This window comes from Anser anser, assembly GCF_964211835.1.
Source record: "Anser anser genome assembly, chromosome: 6".
NCBI lineage: Eukaryota > Metazoa > Chordata > Aves > Anseriformes > Anatidae > Anser > Anser anser.
In genome coordinates this window covers 25,524,821-25,546,925 of record NC_139726.1, presented here as the reverse complement: position 1 = coordinate 25,546,925, position 22,105 = coordinate 25,524,821, and the positions used below count along the sequence as shown (strand labels likewise).

Here is a 22,105-nt window from a genome sequence, read left to right as displayed (position 1 = left end):
ATGCAATAACTCATATTGAGACAAGATTTTAATCTCAGCAAAGCTTTGGATAATCTGCTGGCACCTGTGCGTGCTGCTCTTCCACCCCATCGCACTGGTTAGACTGGGGGCCAAGGGCCGGACCCTGCAGGCTTGTTTGCAGCAGTGGCCCTGCACACGAGTGGGAGGCTGGCAGGAGCAAGGCAAAGATTTCTTTAGGATCTGCGCCCAAAACTGTCACCTACACGGAAATGACACCAGCGTCTGCTTCTTTCGTATTGAGTTGGAAGCTGTTATTCTTCTTTCCAAGGGCTGAGATGGCAGGCGGTATTTGTTGTGCTGACTGGCTTGGGAAAAGGTGTGAAGCACAGACAACCCTGTCCGAGGGGAACAGACAGACAGGTACTGTCTGGGGTGATTTGGGAAAGAATTTGGAAAGATTTTTTCAGCTGTAGATCTAAGATACCAGCCACGTCAGCCTGTGTGTACTCTGGAGAGTCTCACGCTGCCTTCACGATGTGGGCAAGTGGGGACATTTTCAATAATGTGTAGATGCCATGACTGATGCTGTGGAGCCTTCTTTCTGCTGAGGCCTCTGTACCCGACACAAACACCAGCTAAACAGTGTCCTGCTTGTAAAAGGTCAGTCTCTGCAACTCAAAGAAGGAAAAGAAACTAGAAAAAAATGTTTTTCTGCATTATAAGTTGGGCAACGCAGGGAATGGTGCTGTAAAAGGAGCTCAAATAGCAGGGCAGAGGAAGGAAAAGAAAAAAAATCTATACCTGATGCATCTTAAATAGGTTTCATACCCTTAAAAATGAGCATTATTCATGTGAAAGGGTTAAGAATAACATCAGATTTATCTAATTGTTTGATTCTGTGATTCATGATTCACATTTTAAAGTCTACACCCTGTGAAGAATAGTGCATTATTAAGGAAGGGAAAGAGGCTTGCCAGGGACAGAAGGTAATTTCCCGTAGCAGGTGCATACAGCAGGTGGTACACAGTGTACCTGCAACGAAAAGGTAGATTTAGTCTAAGATTTTATTTAATATGGAAAACTTATTGCATCCTGAGCCACTACTGGGGACGTGCCAAAAATCGTGTCTGCGGCATGATTTATTACGTGAAAATACCACCGAACTAATCAGCGGAGTTACTAATTAATACAAATCTGCATTTTTGCATAAGCAATTAGTGCAAAGAGAGTGCAATGAAAGAGGAAGTTTGACTCATTTAATCTCAGTGTCTATTCAAGCGGAAAGACCCACTAGGGCAAGGCACTAGGATCTACATTTGGATTTTTTTTTTTCCTTTTGATTAGTTAAAGGAACTAAAAGGTCAAATTATCAATATTTAATTCAAATGGAAATGCATTTGTTCAAGAGGAAAGAAAACACTTTATTTAAACAAGGTGGGACTCTGGGGGTAAATGCCTGGATCAAAAATAATTAGATTTTGCAGTTATAACAGCATCTAAATCCCGCCTGATAAGAATCCTTTTTCCTAATAACAGAGGTGGTTTGACACCAATAGCGGAGGCTGTTGATGTTATTTAAACTCAAGCGGTAGCTGGCCTACCAATACGATTTAGACATTTGCTTTAATGGTACGTACTTCTCTGATTTGTTTTTGTTTTTTTTTAATCAATTTGAACGATATTTTAAATCTATTGTGATTTCGTAATTGTGCGTGCTTGCCTAAAACAGTCATTTAAAAAGCTGATAATTAAACCTCAGTGGCGACGTCTTTTCCATTAACTAAATAGAAGTTCACATTTATAGAATTAAAACAACGACAGCCTTTATCTAACGGCAAAAAAAAAAAAAAAAAAAAAAAAAAGCTCAATAACATTAATACACTGAGTCCTAAAGGAAAAAAAAAAAAAAAAAGAGCAGAAACGGCACCTCTATCATTTCCCACCGGTTTCCAGCACCGCCGCGCGTCTCCCCGGGAGCAGCTGGCGCGGTGCGGGCGCACCCAGCCCGGCTCCGCGGCCCCGAGCCGCGCTCCCCCCGGACACCCCCGGCTCCGGGGCGCCCTCCCTCGCCCCCCCTGCCCTCCCTCACCCCCTGCCCTCCCTTCTCTCCCCTCCCTCCGCCGTGCCGCGCTCGCCCTTTCCCAGCGCGGCTCCGCGGTGCGGAGCGGGGCCGGGGGCCAGCGGCAGCGGCACTTTTGGGTTGGTTGGGGGTTGTTTTTAGGATCCTTCGGGCTGTGCCTGGCTGGGGACGGAGAGCGCAGAGCGCGGCCCGCCCGCGCCGCCCAGGCAGTAAATCACTCGCTAAATCACAGCGCGGCTTCCCCTCTCCAATAGCTTTGAGCTATTTGGGGACGCATCCTTTCCCCGCACTCTCGCAGGTGCAATATGAATCAATTATCTTAATTAAGATAATGCTGCAAACCCAGGAGATTTCCTCGGGAGCGGCTCCGGCGCTCCGGACAGCCGCAAGGCGTTTCCAGGGCTCTTCTTCCCACCCCCGGCCCCCCCGGGCCAGGGCCCGGCCCCGGCTGCGCCCCCGGCGAGGGGGGCAGAGCCCTGGGGGCGGCCGGGGGGGCGCAGCTCGGATGGGACGCGTGCGGCTCGCGTGTCGCGCCGCGGGGGGGGCGGGGGCAGAGCGACAGAAAAGGAGAAAGAAGGGGAAAAGCAAAAGGGAAAAGAAAATAAAGGAAAAGGGAAAAGAGAGGAAAAAGAGAAATGAACAAAAAAAAAGGAAAAGAAAAAAGGAAGACAAAGCAAAACAAGACAAAAAAAAGTTAAAAAAAAGAGAAAAATAAAAAAGTAAAAAAAAAAAAGAGAAAAAAATAAAAAAGGAAAAAGACAAATAGAAAAAGAAAGAAAAAAGAAATAGAAAAAAAAACGGGAAACGGGGAAGGGGAAAATGAAAGGAAATGAAAGGAAACGAAAAAGAGAAAAGGAAAAACGAAAAAGTGAAAAGGTAAAGAAAAAGAAAAGGAAGGAAAATGAAAGGGAAAAGGAAAATGGGAAAAAGAAAAAGGGAAAAAAAGGGAAAAAGAAAAAGGGGAAAAGATTCGGGAGCAAAACAAGCAGAAGCCAAATGAGAAGACAGATGGAGAAGGAGGAGTCTGGGTCCGGGGGAGAAAAGGGACGCTTGGAGCGATGCAATCATGAGGCCGGAGACGGGGAGGGACGGGAAAGTGGGAAACCGGAGCCCCGGAGCCGGGGACGGCCCGAGCCGGGAGGCAGCGCCGGCTGCCGGGGGAAACGCGGCCGGGGGCGCGGGGGGCGCGGCGGGACGGACGGGGCGGGCGCGGCGGGGAGCCCCGGTGCCGTCGCGCATCCCCGCGCCCCGGTGCGCGGTGCCACCACCTCGTCCCCTCCCGTCCCCTCCCGTCCCCTCTGGTCCTCTCCCGCAGCCCCGGGGCCACCCGGGGGGGGGGGCGGAACAATGGCCCCGGTGACAGATGGCGGCGCCCGGCGGGGCGGGGCGGGGCGGGGCGAGGCGCGGCGGGGGGCGGGGGCGAGCGGCGCGGTCCCGGCCCCCGGCCCCCCCCGCTCCGCTCCCCGCCCGACGCCGCCGCCGCCGCCGCCGCGCAGCGCCGTCCCCGCTATATAACCGGGGCGGCCGGCGCTGCGCCCCGCGGAAACACGCGCGGCGCCCTCGCACGGAGCGGGCGCCGGCAGCGGCGGGGTTATGCGACCGGCGCCGCGCTGCACCGGCTGAGGAGCGGAGGTAACGGGGGGCAGCGCTCCGCGGCGTCGGGGCGGCCGGCCGGGAGGGGGGCTTTGTCACCGGACCGGGCGTGCGGGTCCCCCGTCCACCCCGCTGCCGCCCTGCATTGTTCCGCCCGGGGAGCGGGGACCGGGGCCGGCCCCGCACCTGTTACCGCGGGGAGCCGGTGGCCAGGCGGCCGGGCAGGGGGAGCCCCGGCGGGAGGCGGCGGGCGCCGTCGGGGCGGGAGGGAGGGCAGGTGCCCGGCGGTGTCACCCCCCTAAAGCGTAATCAGCTTAAACCGCCCGGCGCGTTGTGTAACGGTGCCGGGACGCGCGTCCCCGGGGTGCCTTTCCCGCTGCTGACACGGCGCTTGTGTCCCCCCCGTCCCCATCCCCGTCCCCCCGGCAGGCAGGCGCTCGCCATGACCAAGTCGTACAGCGAGAGCGGGCTGATGGGCGAGCCCCCGGCGCAGGGCCCCCCGGGCTGGGCGGACGAGTGCCTCAGCTCGCAGGACGAGGAGCACGAGGCCGACAAGAAGGAGGAGGACCTGGAGGCGCTGCCCGCCGAGGTCGAGGAGGACCCGCTGCGCAACGGCGAGGAGGAGGACGAGGAGGATGACCTGGACGAGGAGGAGGAGGAGGACGACGACGACGACGACGACGAGCAGAAGCCCAAGCGGCGGGGCCCCAAGAAGAAGAAGATGACCAAGGCGCGCATGGAGCGCTTCAAGCTGCGGCGCATGAAGGCCAACGCCCGGGAGCGCAACCGCATGCACGGGCTGAACGCGGCCCTGGACAACCTGCGCAAGGTGGTGCCCTGCTACTCCAAGACGCAGAAGCTCTCCAAGATCGAGACGCTGCGCCTGGCCAAGAACTACATCTGGGCGCTCTCCGAGATCCTGCGCTCCGGCAAGAGCCCGGACCTCGTCTCCTTCGTGCAGACCCTGTGCAAGGGCCTGTCGCAGCCCACCACCAACCTGGTGGCCGGCTGCCTGCAGCTCAACCCGCGGACTTTCCTGCCCGAGCAGAGCCCGGACGTGCCGCCGCACATGCCGGCGGCCGGGGCGCCCTTCGCGGCGCCCCCCTACCCGTACCAGTCGCCGGGGCTGCCCAGCCCGCCCTACGGCACCATGGACAGCTCCCACCTCTTCCACCTCAAGCCGCCGCACGCCTACGGCGCCGCGCTCGAGCCCTTCTTCGAGGGCGGCCTCCCCGACGGCGCCAGCCCCGCCTTCGACGGCCCGCTCAGCCCGCCCCTCAGCATCAACGGCAACTTCTCCTTCAAGCACGAGCCCGCCGCCGACTTCGACAAGAGCTACGCCTTCACCATGCACTACCCCGCCGCCTCCCTGGCCGCCGCGCCCGGCCACGCCGCCGCCGTCTTCTCGGGCGCCGCCGCCCGCTGCGAGCTGCCCCTGGACGGCCTGGGGGCGCCCTACGAGGGCCACCCGCCCCACGAGCGGGTCCTGAGCGCCCCGCTCAACGCCATCTTCCACGACTGACCCCCGCCACCCGCCCGGGCCGCCGAAACCGCAAGCAATAATTAGGATCTATGCAATTTTTAACCTAGCGATGGGCCAATTACGAAGTATATAGGAGATCTCTATTTTTCAACCAACGTTTTCCTACTTGTTACCTTTCCCATGCCGAATTATTTTGTTGTGATTTTGTACAGAATTTTTAATGACTTTTTATAACGTGAATTTCCTATTTTAAACCATGCAGCTTCATCGATTTTTATACATACTGGAAAGGTAGAATTATATCTAATTTATACAAAATAATTTAACTAATTTAAACCAGCAGAAAAGTGCTTAGAGAAGTTATGTTGCCTTAGCACTTCTTTCCTTTCGAATAGTTAAAGAAAAACAAAAAAGCGCAATCCGGGCAATTGCTTTCCCATGAAAGTCTTTTTTTCCTTTTTCTTTCTTTTATTTTTTTTTTCCTTTTCCCCTGACAATAAGAACCAGATCCCTAGCTCTTGAGAAGATATAAGAACGAGAGACTTATTTTCTATTAAAACATATCAATTCAACACATGACTTGCACAAACTTGTATATAAATATTATGAGCAAATGCCAACACCCTTTTTAAATCAAAAGCTGCTTGACTATCACGTACAATTTGCACTGTTTCTTTTTAGTCTTTGAACCCCTCTGCATTCCGTGGTGGTTTTTTTTTTTTCTTTCTTTTTTTTTTTTTCTTTTCATTTTTTTTTTCTGAAGAGAACTTGAAGATGTTAATGTTTCCGGACGATATAAATGCATGATTTTATACATATTCACACGATCCGTGGTTGTCATATATTCATCTTATAAATTGGAACCTAAAACTAATCAGGTTGTTGAAGTTGGGCTATATACCTATTGTAGTCGATTAGTACGGTAGCTTGAAACAAATTCAAACCATTTAATCCGTAATTAGAACAATAGCTATTGCATGTACAATGCAGTCCAGAATAAGTGCTGTTTGAAATGTAATGCTGGTTCAACTGGAATCAATCTGTACTGTAATTTTGTTTGTAATCCTGTATATTATGGTGTAATGCACACTGGGATTTTAGAGAACATCCGTCCTTTTGCAACAACATAGTATTGAACATTTGGTCGAATGTTGCATTTCTCCTTAAATGTGATTTTTTTTTTCTTAGTGTAATTCCTATGGGATTATTGTTTCATTGGGATAGCTCATGAAAGGTGCACCACTTATTATTTGTAGAATAAAATTGGCGTTAAAAACAACCGACCAGCACGGGAGCGGGACCCGCGTTCTTCGCCTCCCCCGCGGGGCTGGGGCCAAACGCTCACGGCTGCGGGGAGGAGGAGGAGAAGGGGGGAGGATTTAGGGGATGGGAGCGGGGAGGGGGGCCTTGGGGCTGGGGTCGCTGCCGGTTGCGCGGCCGAGGAGCGCGGAGCGGCGGCCGCGCCGTTCGCCGGCGGGCAGCGGCGGCTGCCAACAGGTCGCCGGCACTGGGATCGCCTCGCCCGGAGCGGTGGCCCTGGTGGCCCGTGTCGGGACGCGGCCGTCGGTTTTCAGCCCGTCGGAAGAAGCCGGGCCGGGCTCGGCGGGCCCTTCGGCCCCCGGCCGCCGCCGCTCGGGGATTCTTGCAGTCGGGCAGGGGCCACTGGCGTGCCACCGTCTTTATTCAAAGGCAGGCACAGATGTTCCTTCTGCAGGGGAGGTTTTAATTTATGAAAATGATATTGGTTATGCATGAATGCGCTCCGCACAACACGCGCCACTTCCATCTGATGAGAGGAATACCGCAGAACCGGTGCCAATGTTGGGAACATATTCTGCGAATTTAGTCGCTTAAATGTTTAATGAATATTTGGAAGGCGTTTCCAAACCACAAGAAACCTTTTCAATTACCTTTTTCTTTCTTTCTTTCTTTCTTTCTTTCTTTAATTTTTTATTTTTTTTCTTTTCCATACTTAATAACGAAATTCAACTCCGCTAGCCAATGCAATTTACTTAAAAGATCTAGCTAGGCTATCTGAGTGTCTGCTACCTAATAAGGAAAATTAATTAGGCATTTTGGTAACTGGAGGCTCCACTTTACAAATCACTTGTGAGTTTTGTTATTTCAATTAGTTTAGGGTTGTTTTTTATTTCCCCTTATAAAATATTGGAGATTTTTTTTTCTTCCCCCTCTCCGGCGCTGCTCCTGATGCCTCCGTGATATTTATTTTTTCTTACTGCTAATATCAGGCCAAATCCTGAAATCTCTGCTCATGACTCCCACAGGAAGGTCTATCAAGGTCTCTTTCAAAGGAAAGAATTACTCACACCGTTCCTGTCTTATGAACATATCTCTAATTAACTAAGGCTATAGTGGGATTATCTAACTTCCTCACGCGGAGGAAACCGAGGGGTTGAGTCATCCCCACAAACATGCTGGGTAATCCAGTGGACGCCTAGAACGCTATTTTTGCAGCTCTTTGGGACAAGTGGCCTTCCCCTTCTTTCCGCCACGCTTCTCTGACAGCAGAAATTGTTCTGCCCCTGGTGCACGCTCGAGAAGAAGGCAGTGGGGCCATGTCTGCAGGAGCAGTGCACCACAATGCTCGCAGCCCATGGCTTCGCCCTTCTGGGTTTTCTGAAGCAACAGGCCAGGACTGGGGGGCTGCTGGCCCTCGCTGCCTGTGGCACAGCCAAGGCCCCGACTATGATGGGTCACATCCACAAGTGTGCAAATTCCTGCAATTATTTCAGCATTGCAGCTGATCAAAACCGGATTCACCCTGACCTGAATGGTGGCTTTTGACATATTAAAAACATAATAAATATAAATCCTCCTATTGGAAATAAAGGGTTATTAACAGTGCAGTGCTCCTGCACAATGAAGAACCTTATCTGATAGTTTTAGAAATTTCAGAGCTACAGTCAACTTATGTTGTGTATATATACAGCACGTAGAGGAATAATCTCTCAGTTCTCACTCTCTCCTATTCAGGAAGAACTCACAGAAATCAAAATTTGCTTGGTGAACCGTCAGGGAAAACATGTAGATATTGGTCTTTGCTTCTATTCACCAAGACAGATCGTATAGTAATTATTTCAGAAATTAACAAATGCTCTACACTCATTCCTTAGCTGAAAATCCCAAATTACAAAGTCTTGAAAAACATCGTACATGAATACATATCGAACCAGTGATCTGAAGACCTACAAATAGACTGTTCTTTAAATATGTACATAAGTGTTTTTTAAATAATTCATATATGTATTTAACAAACTGTCAGAAGCTATGCAATACAAAATTAAAACTGACAATGCTCTCAAAGCGTTCTCTTAAGTATTTAGGTTGCCTACAGGGTATGTAAAGCATAGACTTCCAGCCCTGCCTTTCAGTTTCCTAGGCTGTAGCAGTTTGCAGCATAATTACTGCATTTTGTATGAAATAAAATAGAAGAAATTACATTATACAGTATTTGCTAACATTTTGGTGACAGAACAACAGAAGATTCATATTAAAACTTCATTATCTTAAAAGAAAGCATTATCAACCTTAGTGGAAAGAAAAAAAATGTCCTCTGGTGAAAAAAATCTTGTATTATATTCCTCTCCATTATCACATTTTCCATTTTATTTTATTTTATTTTATTTTAAATTAAGATTGGTTTCAGCTCCTGATGCTCTTGGGAATGAATTACACTTCAGACTCCATCCCTGCACAATCTTTTAATTCCTTCTTGTTCTTTTCTTTGCAGACATCTGTCCTAAACCAACTTGTCCATCTCTACAACTTCAGACTTTCTTTTCCTTATCTGATCTTCTTTCTCTCTTTCTCCCCCCCCCCCCCCTCTCTCTCTCTTTTTTTTTTTCCCCCAGATGATTTCCTTCTCCTTTTCAGGCACACAGAGTGATATATAGTAACGGTAATGCTCTCCTCTACAGACTGTTGCTACCATTTTTTTCTTCAGAAAAAAACAATTTATGACTCCATTTACTGTGTAAAAAGCTTGGTATTCTGCTTAATATCTCTTCTTTGAAGACAAGGAAAACCAACACAAAGGAGATGAACTAATGCTGACAGTTCTAATACATTCCTTCTAGAGGAGCAATGCAAGAAGAAGAGCTAATATTTGGGAATGAAAAGCTGAAGTATAACTGACCACACACTAAACCTTTATTGCATAAACAGACACTGTAGCCAGAAAAACACCAGACAAGGACATGCTGCCAATTTCAAAATTCAGATTTCTCCAGAACAAATCTCTACTAGTAGCTGAAACAGGCCAGCTACCAGAAACATACAGTCAAATTCTCCAGAGCGGCCAGCGGATATTTTCCTCACAGCCTCCCCTCATCTCTCCTGAATTCCCATTCCCTAACTTCAGTATCATACCATCCATGAATCAAAAGCTGGCCTTACAATTTCTCACCTATTCACTTCATTGCATTTTTCTAGTCCTCGTCTTGAGGGAGAAGATCTATCTTCCAATAGCTTGCTTTACTTGGTTGCTCTCCTCCAGCAATCACTAGCCGTACTTCCCTCACTTTCTCTTCCTATCCAACCTCTTCTTCCTCCCTTCCCTCCGTTCTCCTGGAAGAGATTTCTGAGACTCCCACTGCTTCTTAGCACAGTGAGAGATGACATCCTTCATGCAGTGAGGAATGCTGTCAGTTAAGGATCATCTCCCTGTTTTCTGCTGCTTCTTGTCTGGGCCCAGAGGATCTTCCCCCCTTGTAGTTTTAGCTGCATGTCCTCAAGGCCAGCACCCTGACACGCAGTGTCCCCTCTGGGTCCAGACTGCGGAGAAGCAGCTTTGAGAAACCACAAAGGCCTCCCCTACCTGACAAACGGACTTCATTTCCTGGCTTGACCTTGGACCTGCCTTGTCACTACAGACTCCCCCGGTGGCTGCCGGACTGGCACTGGCCACGTTTGCTGCCACCAGACCTGCCCCCGCTGACTCTGCTTCCCAGCTTGATGTTGGACCTGCCTCGAAGCGATGGATGTGCCCGGCCATCTGGGCTCTTGGCTGAACCTGGCTACACATGGCCCTGCTCTCAGGGACATGGGGCCCCTGCCATTCCTGCTCCTTGACACTCCTCTGATTTCAGCTTCCAGGGCACTGAGGGCACTAACTAGCCTTAATCGCCCTGACCAGCCCCACCTGCAATCTGCCCGAGAGTTATTTAAGCTCATCCTGGAGGGTCTTCACCTTCTTGCCTCAGAGATGCTGTAGGATGCTGGTCTCCAGTTCAGTCACAGCCCTGACTGGTGCCAAGCCCTGCTGCTGGTGAAGAGCCAGGCACGCAGCCTAATGTCCTGCCCTGGCGTCAGCCCTGCCTCTTCACAGCGAGCCTGCCAGTGATCTGCGCTTCAGCTGGTGCTGGCACCCTCCCCTGAGTGGCCTCGCTCAGGTACCGTGTGATGGCCCCTGCCCAGAACAGCCCTGCTGTGCTCGCCTTGGGGTCCCCCTGGCTCCCTGTCCCCTGGGAACAGCTGGCCCTTGCTGTGCCCTGGCAATGGCCTTGCTTCCCTTCCTGTGGTGCCCCCCTCCTTTCTGCCCCTTCTACTTTTACTTGAGCCATCTGTTTTAAAAAAATACAAATGTGCTAAGTTTCTAAGGCAGCTCTACTGGCTCTAAAGTAAAATGGAGTAACATGGCTTCAAACTAAAGCATTCAACAAAATTGTTTTGTGGACGCAGTTCTATGATGTTCTATACCTGGTATACTGTAAAAATACATGTTTTTCTGTAATTATCACTGGAGGAAAAAAAGCTCTGTCATATACAGAGCTGCTGATGAACTAGATAGATATCCTTGTGTGCTGCATAATTAGTCACCCTAAAGCCGAAGGAGGTACATGAAATTCAAAGACAGTTACTTTGTCTGGAAAACACTAAATATTTATAAATACTGGAATGCTTTTGAAGGCTGAAGAGCTGCAATATTAATTTGAAGGACTCATGTCAAATGTCTTTAAATGTACTTCTTATTAAGAGGTGAATAGGACTTCTTGTGTATCTGTTCTTTTATCTATTGTATTTGAATCAAAATGTACATGAGAGAGCAGGCAATAACGAAACTAGCTGCTTTGAGCAATTTTCAATAACTTCTATATCACCCCTATTCCTTATGTGGAATGTGGTACTTCCAGCTGTCCCTTTCATTCTGCCATCAGAAGTACCTGTATGCTCTGCTCCCAAATCCTGTCTGTGCTCCAAGATGTATAACAAACCAGGGCCCTACATGTAGGCTCAGTGGTGTATACTAGACCGGCATTTGCCTGTCTACTATGCAGTTACTGCTACAAGTTTACTGTTTGTCTTGTATCTCTTTTAATCTAAAATGGGAACAGCACCTAGGATGTTACATGGGATCAGCAATATACACAACCCTTTTAACATGAAAGGACAAGGAAGTTCTACATGTGAAAGTACTAGTAGTAGTTTTGTAAAAATGGTTCAAATATTGATGGGCTATTCTGTGTTTTTGCCCAATTCAATATAACAATTTGAAAACTGTGGTATTCAAAAAGTAAAACGAACCACAGAATCATCCACGTTGGAAGAAACCTCCAAGATCACCTAGTCCAACCTCTGACCTAACACTAACAAGTCCTCCACTAAACCATATCACTCAGCTCTACATCTAAACATCTCTTAAAGACCTCCAGGGATGGTGACTCCACCACCTCCCTGGGCAGCCCATTCCAATGCCTAACAACCCTTTCAGTAAAGAAGTTCTTCCTAATATCCAACCTAAACCTCCCCTGGCACAACTTTAGCCCATTCCCCCTTGTCCTGTCACCAGGCATGTGGGAGAATAGACCAACCCCTACCTCGCTACAGCCTCCTTTAAGGTACCTATAGAGAGTGATGAGGTCGCCCCTGAGCCTCCTCTTCTCCAGGCTGAACAAGCCCAGCTCCCTCAGCCGCTCCTCGTAAGACTTGTTCTCCAGACCCCTCACCAGCTTTGTCGCCCTTCTCTGGACTCTCTCGAGCACCTCCATGTCCTTCTTGTAGTGAGGGGCCCAAAACTGAACACAGTACTCGAGGTGTGGCCTCACAAGAGCCAAGTACAGGGGGACTTGCATATAATAGTATTGACTATGTATAGTAGTATATAATTTATACGACTTGCATATAATTGTATTTTCTCCAGGAAAAATGGTCTGCCTCCTCCTTAAGGGACTGTAGGGACTGAGGACTTTGTTAACAAACCAAGTGACCAGACTTGCAAGTAGTAACAAATCATGGGAGGAACATGCAATTCTCTCAACTTTACTGGTTTGTTTTAATCTACTACATTTTATTATATTAAGTTACTGAGTTAAAACATTTCCATTGCCATTACTTGGAGTTTTAGAACTTTCAAAAACATTAGTTGAAGGATGTTGCAATCCCTTAGAAGCTGTAATGGTCTTCCTCTGAATAGTTTTTTATGGCTCTAAGAAAATTATTAGTCCATCCTTTCCTGTACCTTATGATAAATCTAGTGATAATATATAATACATGTAGATGGAATAGGCTAGTAAATGGTCCCAGAAATAAATACGAATGACAGTAGGGGTTATAAAGAGCATACTGCCTCAAAATAAATGCAACTAAATCCATTTTTAAATTATGCCTCCATTTTAATGGTTTAGCTTTGTTTTTGAAAGAAAACATATTAGAGACTACTGATGTCCAAAATGAGATACAAGTTTAATTTAATCATCTACAGCTGTACCAGTGATAAATTGGTAAGGCAAATTTTTTTTTCACTTGCAGCTTTTCGTGCTTTGTCACTCAGTCATCTTTAGGTGGAAAAAAATATTATGCAAAACTTTTGTGGTTTGCACGTTTTAAGTTGTTTACACTTTATCTGATTACTCTGCAGTCAATATATTTATATTTCAACAAAGGAAATTAAGGGATAATGGCAAAGTTGTAATAAGACAATTGTTAGCAGCTTTAAGCAATCAGAAGCTTTATGTGATGTTACTCAGAAAGGCAGGTTTGTCAGGGCTACTTAATTAAAGCTGAATCAATGGCATGGTGCAAATTCAAAAGCACTTACAGGTTGTGTATTTAGCAAATGTTCAGAGCATGCTTTAAACTCAAAGTAATAGATGGAAACGAGTACCAAAAACCTGTACCACAATTCTTTAAATGGTCTTCTTGGCTACTAATTAGCACTTGGTATAGGTTTTTATGGAACTATTAACAAAGGCAGCTTTATATTCATGTAATCATCTAATATCTCATGGGACGTTTGACTGCAGACAGACTTGCCTCTCTGTAACAGCATTTCTCTTCTAGAGAGACAATCACTACAAAGAACCTTGGAGATATCCCAACATAGCTTGAGCTGTTCGTGTCACTCATGGTCAGCAAAAGGCAGTATTTTGATTTTAATGCTCTACTTCTTGGTTTTATCTCTAGTCCTATGTATTTGTAATAAGATTACTAAGCTGCTTGTTTAAGTGTATTTTCCCATGCATTAGTAAGCCAGCATGACATTATACAACTCAGAACTAAAAAAAAAAACCTTGCTGTTTTCCACTGAGTTAAGCCTTGGCAGGCTCAAAAGCACCTTAAAAACTGGGGTTGCTAGAGGAGCTCTAATGTGACTGTCATCAGTGGATCTTAGAGCACCTACGAGTAAAGCTGTCACACCTGCAAACAGTAACATCTATCTTTTACTGAGGGGGAGGGAGTAAAGTAGTGTGTCTCCCTCCCCTGCCTTTATGTCAGGGGACTGAGAGGTGAGCAACAACCTTCCAGGTAGTCATCCTGCACTGTCCCACGGGAGATGCTCCAGGGATGTGTGGTGCTGGACCCCCTGTCCCCCTGAGGTGTGCGTGTCCCTGAGACCTGTGCTGAGGCCTACACAGTTCTGCTGCGGTGCTGACCTGATTTATCTAAGCCACAGGCAGCACCTGGGAGGCACCTGACCTTTCATAGCAGGAGAGGGCAGTTACGCTTTCATGTCACTTTTCTAAAGCCAAGTGATAGCAATATCGGTGATAACATAAAACCAGGAACGCTTCTGAGGGGGCTTACATGAATGCCGTCAGCTGGAGCATCTTTGTGGCCCTCCTGAAGGAAGTAAAAGCAGCTGGGCACGACGAAGCCAGAGGGGGGCCGGGGGTGCCAGCACGGTGCTGAGGGGCCCAGCTGCGTTAGGGCGCCCAGAAGCCCCCTGCCCTTCGCGCACCACGGAGCGGGACGTGGCGGGGGACCGCCGCCGCCGCCGCTCTCCCTCCCGCCCGGGACGGCTCCTGACAGGGCCAGGGCCGGGCCCCGTCCCCTGCCGCCCTCCCCTGGGCGGCCGCGGCCCCGCCCGGGGGCGGGGCGGAGCGGGCGCTGCCCTGGCAGCCGGCGGGACGCGGCGGGGGGCGGCCGCCATGCTGGGCGCCGCGGGCCCCTTCCTCCGCCCGCAGCGGCGGGCCGGGCCCGAGGAGCGGCGGCGCAGGGTGGCCCCGCTGGCGGCGAGCCCCCCGCCGGCCGAGCGGGGAGAGGAGCCGCTCCTCAGGGGCATCTTCGAGATCGGCAAGAGGAGCTGCGACGTGGTGCTGAGCGCCCGGCGGCTGCGCTGGAGCCCCATCGTGCCCGAGAGCCCCGCAGGTGGGACGGGCCGGGGCTGTCGGGCCGGGGCAGGGGACGAGCCGAGCCGTGCCGAGCCCGTTCTCGCAGGGCAGGGCATCGGGGCTTTCCGGCACGGGGTTACCGCGAACCGCCGCCTATAAGGGGGTTCTGAGCTCCTCTTCCCCCTGGGGTTGTCCTGGTGCTTAATAAAAATAAATAAACAAAATAGCTCATAGCGCAACGAGCGACTTGCACCCGAAGCGCCTAATCCTGCAAAGAGCCTTTATTTCTTAGCGGGTGGCGCAGAAATGCGAGGTGCGCGAGTTGTGCCTGCGTAAGCCCCTCGGTAGCCCGGGCGGAGCGGTCAGAGGGCTCGGTGCCGTCGGCGTCCGGCTGCATCGGCCGCCATCGGCGTGCCCGGGGGCTCCGGGCGCCTTCTGACATACGACATGCCGTGAGGGTACGCCGTTGTAGGATGTGGTCAAGTGAAACAAAGTTCATCCCAAAGTTTAGAAGAAAAGGAACGATCCCTAAACTTACATAGTCTTTTTTTTTTTTTTTTTCTTTTTTCCTACTAGAAACTCTGAAAACAAAGTCACTTTCAAAGCTGCATATGTACTCCTAACAGTGCCCGTTTACTGCAATGACTTCCCGGTGCTTACGTGAAGGATAAGTCAAAGCTGTGTTTCAGGAATGCGGTTTCCAGACAACACAGCTGTGGTCTGTTACGGCACAGTTAACTTCTCCAGGCCTAAAACTCCGAGTTCAGTTTAGCATTATTTCTGAAGGATCTTAAAACTTTGTACGGGTAAGATGTGGCTCCAGAGCTGTGTGGAACGCTGTTGTTCCGGTGCTACTGCTGTGGAGGAGTGCTCAAATGCCCAGAGCTGAAGATACGCTTCACTTCATGTAGCATTTAGGGACACCAAAGCTACTCAAACCAAGCAGTGTGGTGCCATGCGCAGCTGCTGGTTCTTGGCCTCTGAGCTGTGTAACCACATTCATGCAGTGTTGTGCAAAGACAGAAATACCTGCTTTTCAGCAGGGCTGTTCAGTTCTTATGATGTCTGTGCTGATGTTTGTGCAGACCTTCCTTTTGTGGAGCCAGTGTGGCAGTTTCAGTAACGCACAACTCTGTAGCCACTCCTCCTTGCCGTTTGGGACTATCTACAGGTCTCTGTGTACGTGATCTGAAGTGTAATTTATGAATTATTTAGTTCCATGTGGAACGCTCTAGTTTGATTGCCATTTTATGTGCTAGCTACTTTAATGTAGCTTGAATCGTCATATATCAGGAACTATAAGTCCATGATTGTTTTTAAATTATTACCAGTGGTGGATTTTAAGGTACAAACAAGAAAAATGAATTTCAATATGTATTGCTTCATGCTTCCAGGGATGGGAATACATTGTTCTTTTTTGTTTTTCTATGAAAAGTCCAGTCCCCCTAAACTGCTACTTTGTGTAAGAACTCTTCACCCTGAGTTTACTCACACAGACAAGGGGAGATTTTCTGTCTTAGTTCCTGCAAAATAACAAAGTACTCTGTGTTTAAAGTCAAACATATTGTGGATGACAGAACTAAGCAGTGCTGACAAGTTGATGTCAATTATATCAGGATTTTGACTCTTACTGCACATGTAAATATGTAAATGTAAACATGTAAGTGTAATGCACATTAAATAGATGCCAATACCTGTGACTCCTTCCTTTGGGCTGGCACAGCTCTGTGTGTGCCTGCCTGTGTCTGTAGATGAGCTCAGCTGGAGCTGAGGATTTCATTGTGCTGGGCTTGCTGCCCTTGCAGCATGGATCCAGTGGAGGACTTGTCTGTTTTGCCTTCCGTCTTGGATGCTGGAGGTCAGGATGGTATTTGTTCGGCAATCGCAGAGGTCAAATAGGGATTTTGGAATTTGGATGTTTTTTCTCTCCCACGTTCTTGTATCTGAGTAGCAATTACCAGGGAGTGTTTGAGTGTGGGACATGTGCTGGTGCTGCAGGAGCCGCCCGTGACTGCCTCGTTCTGTGTGACCATAGTGCAGCGGTGCAGTGCATGGCCTGAGCTGTGAAGGTACAAGAGATGGCCGACGGCTATCTGAACAGCACGGATCACTCTCAGTGGTCCATTCCCCTGGGATTTGGTTTAAGCATACTTTCTCCAGACCAAAAGTTTCATAATGTAATTTACCTTAGGCTCAAACACATGCTTTGCCAGGTGGCCTGAATTTGACACTAAATGTCTCCTGCTTGGTCCTGTACGTACTAATTCTTTCTGTTTTAGGACAAGACCGTTCTTCTATGGCAGTCAAGTCAGAGAAGCGCCAGGTAGTCGCTTTCTCCTCTCTTCCCTCGCACCTCAGCAGTTTGCCAAGATTACTCCTGCCTTGCTGAAGTCCTTGTTTACAATCCGCAGTTCTGTGGCTCCCATCAAAAGGCAGCTTGTTCCGCCTTGGCTCTTTCAGCTCAGAGCTGCAACTTAATGTTCCCAAGTACATGACATCTGCTTTTTCTGGGTTTGTTCACGTAAACCCTGATGTGAGCACAGTTCTGCCCCACCACACTGTTTCTGTAGAGCTTTTGGCCAATGTGATTACCAAGTGAACTCCCTTCTTTACTCTCCCCTTGCTTTCTGCAGCAGCAGTCTCCTAGAGGGTTTTTGTTACCTCCCTGCTCCAATAAGAATGATCGTTCGCAAGTTGTCGTCCTCTGCGATAGCAAAGCCTAGGGCAGAAGCAAGGCCTGGACCAGTGCCTGAGCCTGGGGCCTGAGGGTGAGGATGTGGGGGGTGGCTGAGGGGGCAGCGTGGTGCGGGGCCTGGCTGCCCCGCCACGAGGCTGCTATTTGAGCGTGGGGGTGCTCAGTTCAGCCCCTTCTCACAGCAGCCTGCTGCCTTCTGACACCTGCCAGGTCGCTTGCTTTTAATGATGCATTGGATGCTGGGATGAAAAGCAGAGCTCGCAGGCAGCCATTACTGTTTTTTACTCTAGTTTCTTTCCACGTGACTTTCCTATGCCATAAAAGTCATCGCTGAAGTTAAGGAAAGGCAAGACTTCTCTCTCTGTGTTAATAATCCAGTCTCAGACTGTGGGGCTTCTCAGTCTGGATGCTGCTGCAAAGCAACAGCAGAGAAAGCTATCCAACCAAAGCGATTCTATGAAAAACAGATCAGAATATTAGCTGTGATTTTTAGAAATTTCCAGAAGGTAATACACTTGACAGAATGACAGAAAAATAATTATTTGCATTTAAGAAGAGGTGCTCAGAGTGCAGTATTTTTTCACTGTGGCTAAAGTTTAAAAGCTAATAAAATATAGAGGATTAGCAATGGTGGATGTGGGTGTTATTTATATTTTGGAACAGTTCAGCTTTCTTTATTCTGTTCTTCCAATATGATTTTTTTTCTCTTCTCTGTTGAATGTGAATGAGAACTTTAATCCTGATACTTCCTTAAAGCCTGCAGCATCTTTTTGAAGATTTTCAACTGGGAAACTCTGTGGCAATTGCAGTTTTTCAGCAGACTTCTATCAGATAGGAAACAGAACAAGAACAGCACTGACTCAGTTTTTTATTGGTATGGGAAGCCTGGAGGCTTTCGATAATTATGAAAATCTTTTTATAAGTGTAGTTTGTTGTGTGTTTAGTGTACTTGACTCAAGGTTATATGAACGCATTCTCTCAGACTGACAGCATGTAGGCTGGACTGAGTATTTGGGTAAAAAACCTGTCAGATAAAATGTTTTTCTTTTTTTTTATATGAGTAATTGAATACAATATTCTAAATTAATTGACTGACAAGAAAGTAATATCTCTGGAGCAATCACGAGGTCAGCGTATTATTGACTATATATTTTTATCATGAGTTAGAAAAGATCAATGTGTAGTTTAAGTATATACAGTATCATCTTCTTGATATGCATTTAAAATAAGAATTTATAAATATTTTATGTAAGTGCAGCAATAAGGAAAAAATTACTGGTGTATTGAAACAGTGAAAGAGTTAGCAATAAAGGACTTAAAATTAATTCCGAGTGCATAGTGGCCTGCTGCCAAGGCTATTTAGGAACAGATGTGGGTGAAATAGATACCAATAGTCTGTTTGGGATCTCTAAAGTAAGACATCTGTCAGTCTATTGGTCAGACAGGAATAATGGAAATGGGAACTGCCTGTTACAAAATGTGAATTACCAAAGTTGTACGTTGGTCAAACTGAAAGCTTTTGATTCTCTGCCTGACATGTAGAGAACATAATTTCTCTAAGTGGCTTATGTATTGTCTAAGTAGGAAAACTGTTTTTGAGGAAAAGACACAAAAATAAGTAATATAAAGTATAACTGAGAGTGTGATGTGTATGTATCACATGGATATATGGCTTTAAGATGTAAATTGAAGGAAGAAATCATGCAGTCCTAAACAATCCCAAGGTGTCTAAACGTGAAAGAGACTCTCAAATCTTTTTCAGGGAAGTCCATAAAATGCATGTGTCTTAGATAAATGCTGCATGAAACTGTGAAAGAATGTTAATTTTCATTTTTTTGCCAAAAAAAAAAAAGTATTTAAGGAAATTGAGTATGTTAATTATCAGTCTCACAAATATGTTATTTCAGTCAACTTCTCGACATAATGTCTTGATTCTCTTGTGTGTCTTTTTTCCTTTATCAGTCGGTCAGTCTGGGAGAGTCCATGGCTAGGTGTCTGTGGAACAATTTACATTGCTTCATGTTTTCTGCTGTTTTTCCTATACTTTACATGTTTATGCACCTCTCTGCGCATGTTGAAAGGGATTAACATACCCTGGGCATCTAATAGGGGCTTTTGTATGTATTGTGATTCTCTCTATCCAAAAAGAGCAGATATTAAAATCTTTGTTCCAGAAAATAAGTTTCTTTGCTATGTCTTGCAAATTGCATTGCCGTGTGCTTGGGTTTACATGTGTGTTAAATAGCATGTGTTCATGACTTGCTTCACAGTGTGACGTGAGTTTGAGCTAACACGATCCCAAAGTTATTTATCTTTCACATAAGTAATAACTCTTCTTCATGGCATTTACATTTTAATAGAAATGTATTTCTGTTGCCGATACTGTGGGTTTTGTTATCGTATAGCTCTGGTAGCCCATAAAATGGAGAGTTTTAGACTTGCTTAAAGGTAGTGGGTTTTCTTTTTTTTTTTTTTTCTTTTTTTCATTGTCCCGTTGCACTAAGGAATAATTAGGCTTTGCTGTGCTGTTACTGTTGGCAAGGCAAAGCTCAGCTTTCTTCCATGTTTCCTCCTGCCTGGCGAGCGAGGGTCGGTGGCAGGGTGCTGTGGAGCCAGGCCGGGCTGTGCTGCTTGCCGGGGCCCAGCAGGCCTGGTGCGGCAGCGAGGGGGGCGGCAGTGGCAGCGGAGCAGGCCGCAGAGGGGCGAGGGTTTTGGTGAGGTGGCACACCGGTGTGGGGGGACTCTGGGGGCAATGGACGGTGGCACCAGGGAATGGAGGGGAAACCACAGCTGTTGGTCAATGTGCAGGGGCATGCCGGGGGGTACAGGGCAGGAAAAGCAGGGAAAGCCAGAGGAGGCATAATAAGGTGGTGAGGTAAAAAGGGGTAGGATGCAAATTCATGTGCTAAAATATTTTAAAAACAAGCAAAAAACCCAACTTATCAGTTTCCTGTTCATAGAATAGCTGCTAGCTCTTTGACTGTGCTTTCTGTGCAAAGGTGTGCAAGAGTTAACTGTTTCCTTTGGAAGAATCTGAGCGCATACATTAAAAAAAAAATTGATATGCTCACCAGTCTTTGATATCCACGCTAGTGCTATTTTGATGACCATGGTACAGGGCTAAGCATCCCTTCTTCACTGGTAACTAATGTTCTTTTCAAACCATTAAAAACAGTTCACAAATTCCTTTTCTAAGCATAAGTCTTGTAGCTCAGTTTCTCAATTGTCCTGTTCTTCAGCCTTTGAGAAATGTTATTTTTTCTCTGCCTTGTTCACATTCTACATGCTGTTGCAATCTTTTTCTTGGTTGTCATTTTTACCATTTGTGTTCCTCTACTCTGCACCTTTACATTTTTTGTATGTTGTCACATGTGTTACCAGCTTATCTCGACTTTCAGGTGTAGCTTACTCCCATGGCAGAGAGACTCTGGTCTCTCTGATCAGACCGCTCGAGTCTGTCTGCAGCACTAGCCACCCTTTCCCAAACATTTGGACAATGTGTGGTTTCTTTCATGTAGTCCCTCCCATTTAGGAGCAGTGCTCTTTAAATGTCCAAGAGCCTACAGGATTCTGGAAAACATGCCATAAACTTTTTTTTTTTTTTTTTTAAGCAATATCTGCAGGAAATAAATACAAAATCTTACAAATAGCTTGTCCATTCAGACCCTGAGACCACCACTTGCTTTCTTTGCCTGCAGCTGTTTCTCTCCTTGGTGTGTGTGGGGTGAGGTTCTGGAGTACCTGCATGGGACAGCAGTGGGGATTGTGCTCCCTGACTGGGCTGGAATTCGGGATATGATGTTCTTTTGCATTTTCTTATTTTGTATTTTGACAAAAGACATGCTTAGATTAAGGCCTTTTTGTCTTTATTTTGCAATTATAAAACAGAAATAAAGTAGGGAAGTCTGTCTGTTCTTGTTGGAGTCAAAATAAACAAAATTTAGGAAAACAATTTTCCTTTCATTGTAGATGTCTTGTTAACTAAATATATTTATTTAAAAATGTATATTTGTTACATTAAACAAGAACAGCAGGTAACTAGTGGCTGTTGCCACTTTTATGCCAAAACAAGCAAACAAGCACTGGAGACAATGAATCCATTTTTGCTTGCTGTTTCATTTAGGTGTATACAACTACATTAGGCCCTGTTTTTAGAGGCATATTTCTATTTCAATATGTGTAGTACTCTAAAAAATATTTGTATCCTTCTTAGACAATTTATGACCCTAAATAGCTGCAAATCTGAGAGCATAAACCTGAAGAATTGGATAGTCTTTGTGGATCATGGACCTAATGTTTTCCTTTCAAAGAAATCAGTGGTCTTGGTTTTTATGACTTATGTTGTAACAGTATGTGCAGACAAAAAGCCATAATGTGTTGAGTATCTGATACATGTATTACCATATTGCCATAAGGAACTGCTATTATGTTAGACACCAACTGATTTCATGATAGTGTTGGATTTCTCTCACATATGCTTATGTTTTTGTACAGATGATCCTTTAGGAACATCTGCTAGTTTTGTGGTGGTATCTGCTGTTTCCTTTCAAAATTTGACCTTTTTGTCATTTACTACTGGGACTCCTATAGAATTGCATTACACTGGGATCTTTTTCTAAATTGATTCCTATTTCACAGACGTTAACTCTCTATTTTTTGATTTAATTGGATTTCATCATACTCTGGCATGCTACAGAGTTAAGTGCAGCTGAAAGTTGATAAAT

At 46.9% G+C, this 22,105-nt stretch overlaps 3 protein-coding genes across 8 annotated transcripts in view; 2 read left to right on the top strand and 1 right to left on the bottom strand.

The window, feature by feature from the left end:
- Nucleotides 1-3,297, bottom strand: part of LOC310902009 (uncharacterized protein) — a 60,215-nt gene extending 56,918 nt beyond the window's left edge. The window contains exon 1 of the mRNA XM_083842861.1: nt 225-3,297. Within this exon, the coding sequence (XP_083698987.1) occupies nt 2,303-3,280 (978 nt within the window). The 5' untranslated portion in view covers nt 3,281-3,297 and the 3' untranslated portion in view covers nt 225-2,302. The remainder of the gene's footprint in view (nt 1-224) is intronic.
- Nucleotides 3,298-3,551: 254 nt separating this feature from the next.
- On the top strand, nt 3,552-6,396 carry NEUROD1 (neuronal differentiation 1). Its single transcript, XM_083841473.1, has 2 exons — nt 3,552-3,673; nt 4,064-6,396. Exon 2 carries the CDS (start codon nt 4,077-4,079, stop codon nt 5,154-5,156), a length of 1,080 nt encoding a protein of 359 aa, XP_083697599.1. The 5' UTR covers nt 3,552-3,673; nt 4,064-4,076; the 3' UTR covers nt 5,157-6,396.
- Nucleotides 6,397-10,320: 3,924 nt separating this feature from the next.
- CERKL (CERK like autophagy regulator) overlaps nt 10,321-22,105 on the top strand; it is a 57,338-nt gene continuing 45,553 nt past the window's right edge. For 3 of the 6 annotated variants that reach the window (XR_014586387.1, XM_083842842.1, XM_083842844.1), the window contains exon 1: nt 14,450-14,723. Coding sequence is in view for 3 of the 6 variants with exons in the window: in XM_083842842.1 (XP_083698968.1) it covers nt 14,504-14,723 (220 nt within the window). In the remaining 3 variants the exon portion in view is untranslated. Of the gene's footprint in view, nt 10,529-14,449; nt 14,724-15,532; nt 16,545-16,965; nt 17,010-17,476; nt 17,888-22,105 lie in introns of those variants that run through there. The other 3 variants (XM_083842843.1, XM_083842848.1, XM_083842847.1) reach the window with 3 other exon arrangements.

Bases quoted from the DNA above. Each gene is read 5' to 3' on its own strand.
- NEUROD1 (XM_083841473.1), top strand. From the start codon at position 4,077: ATGACCAAGTCGTACAGCGAGAGCGGGCTGATGGGCGAGCCCCCGGCG.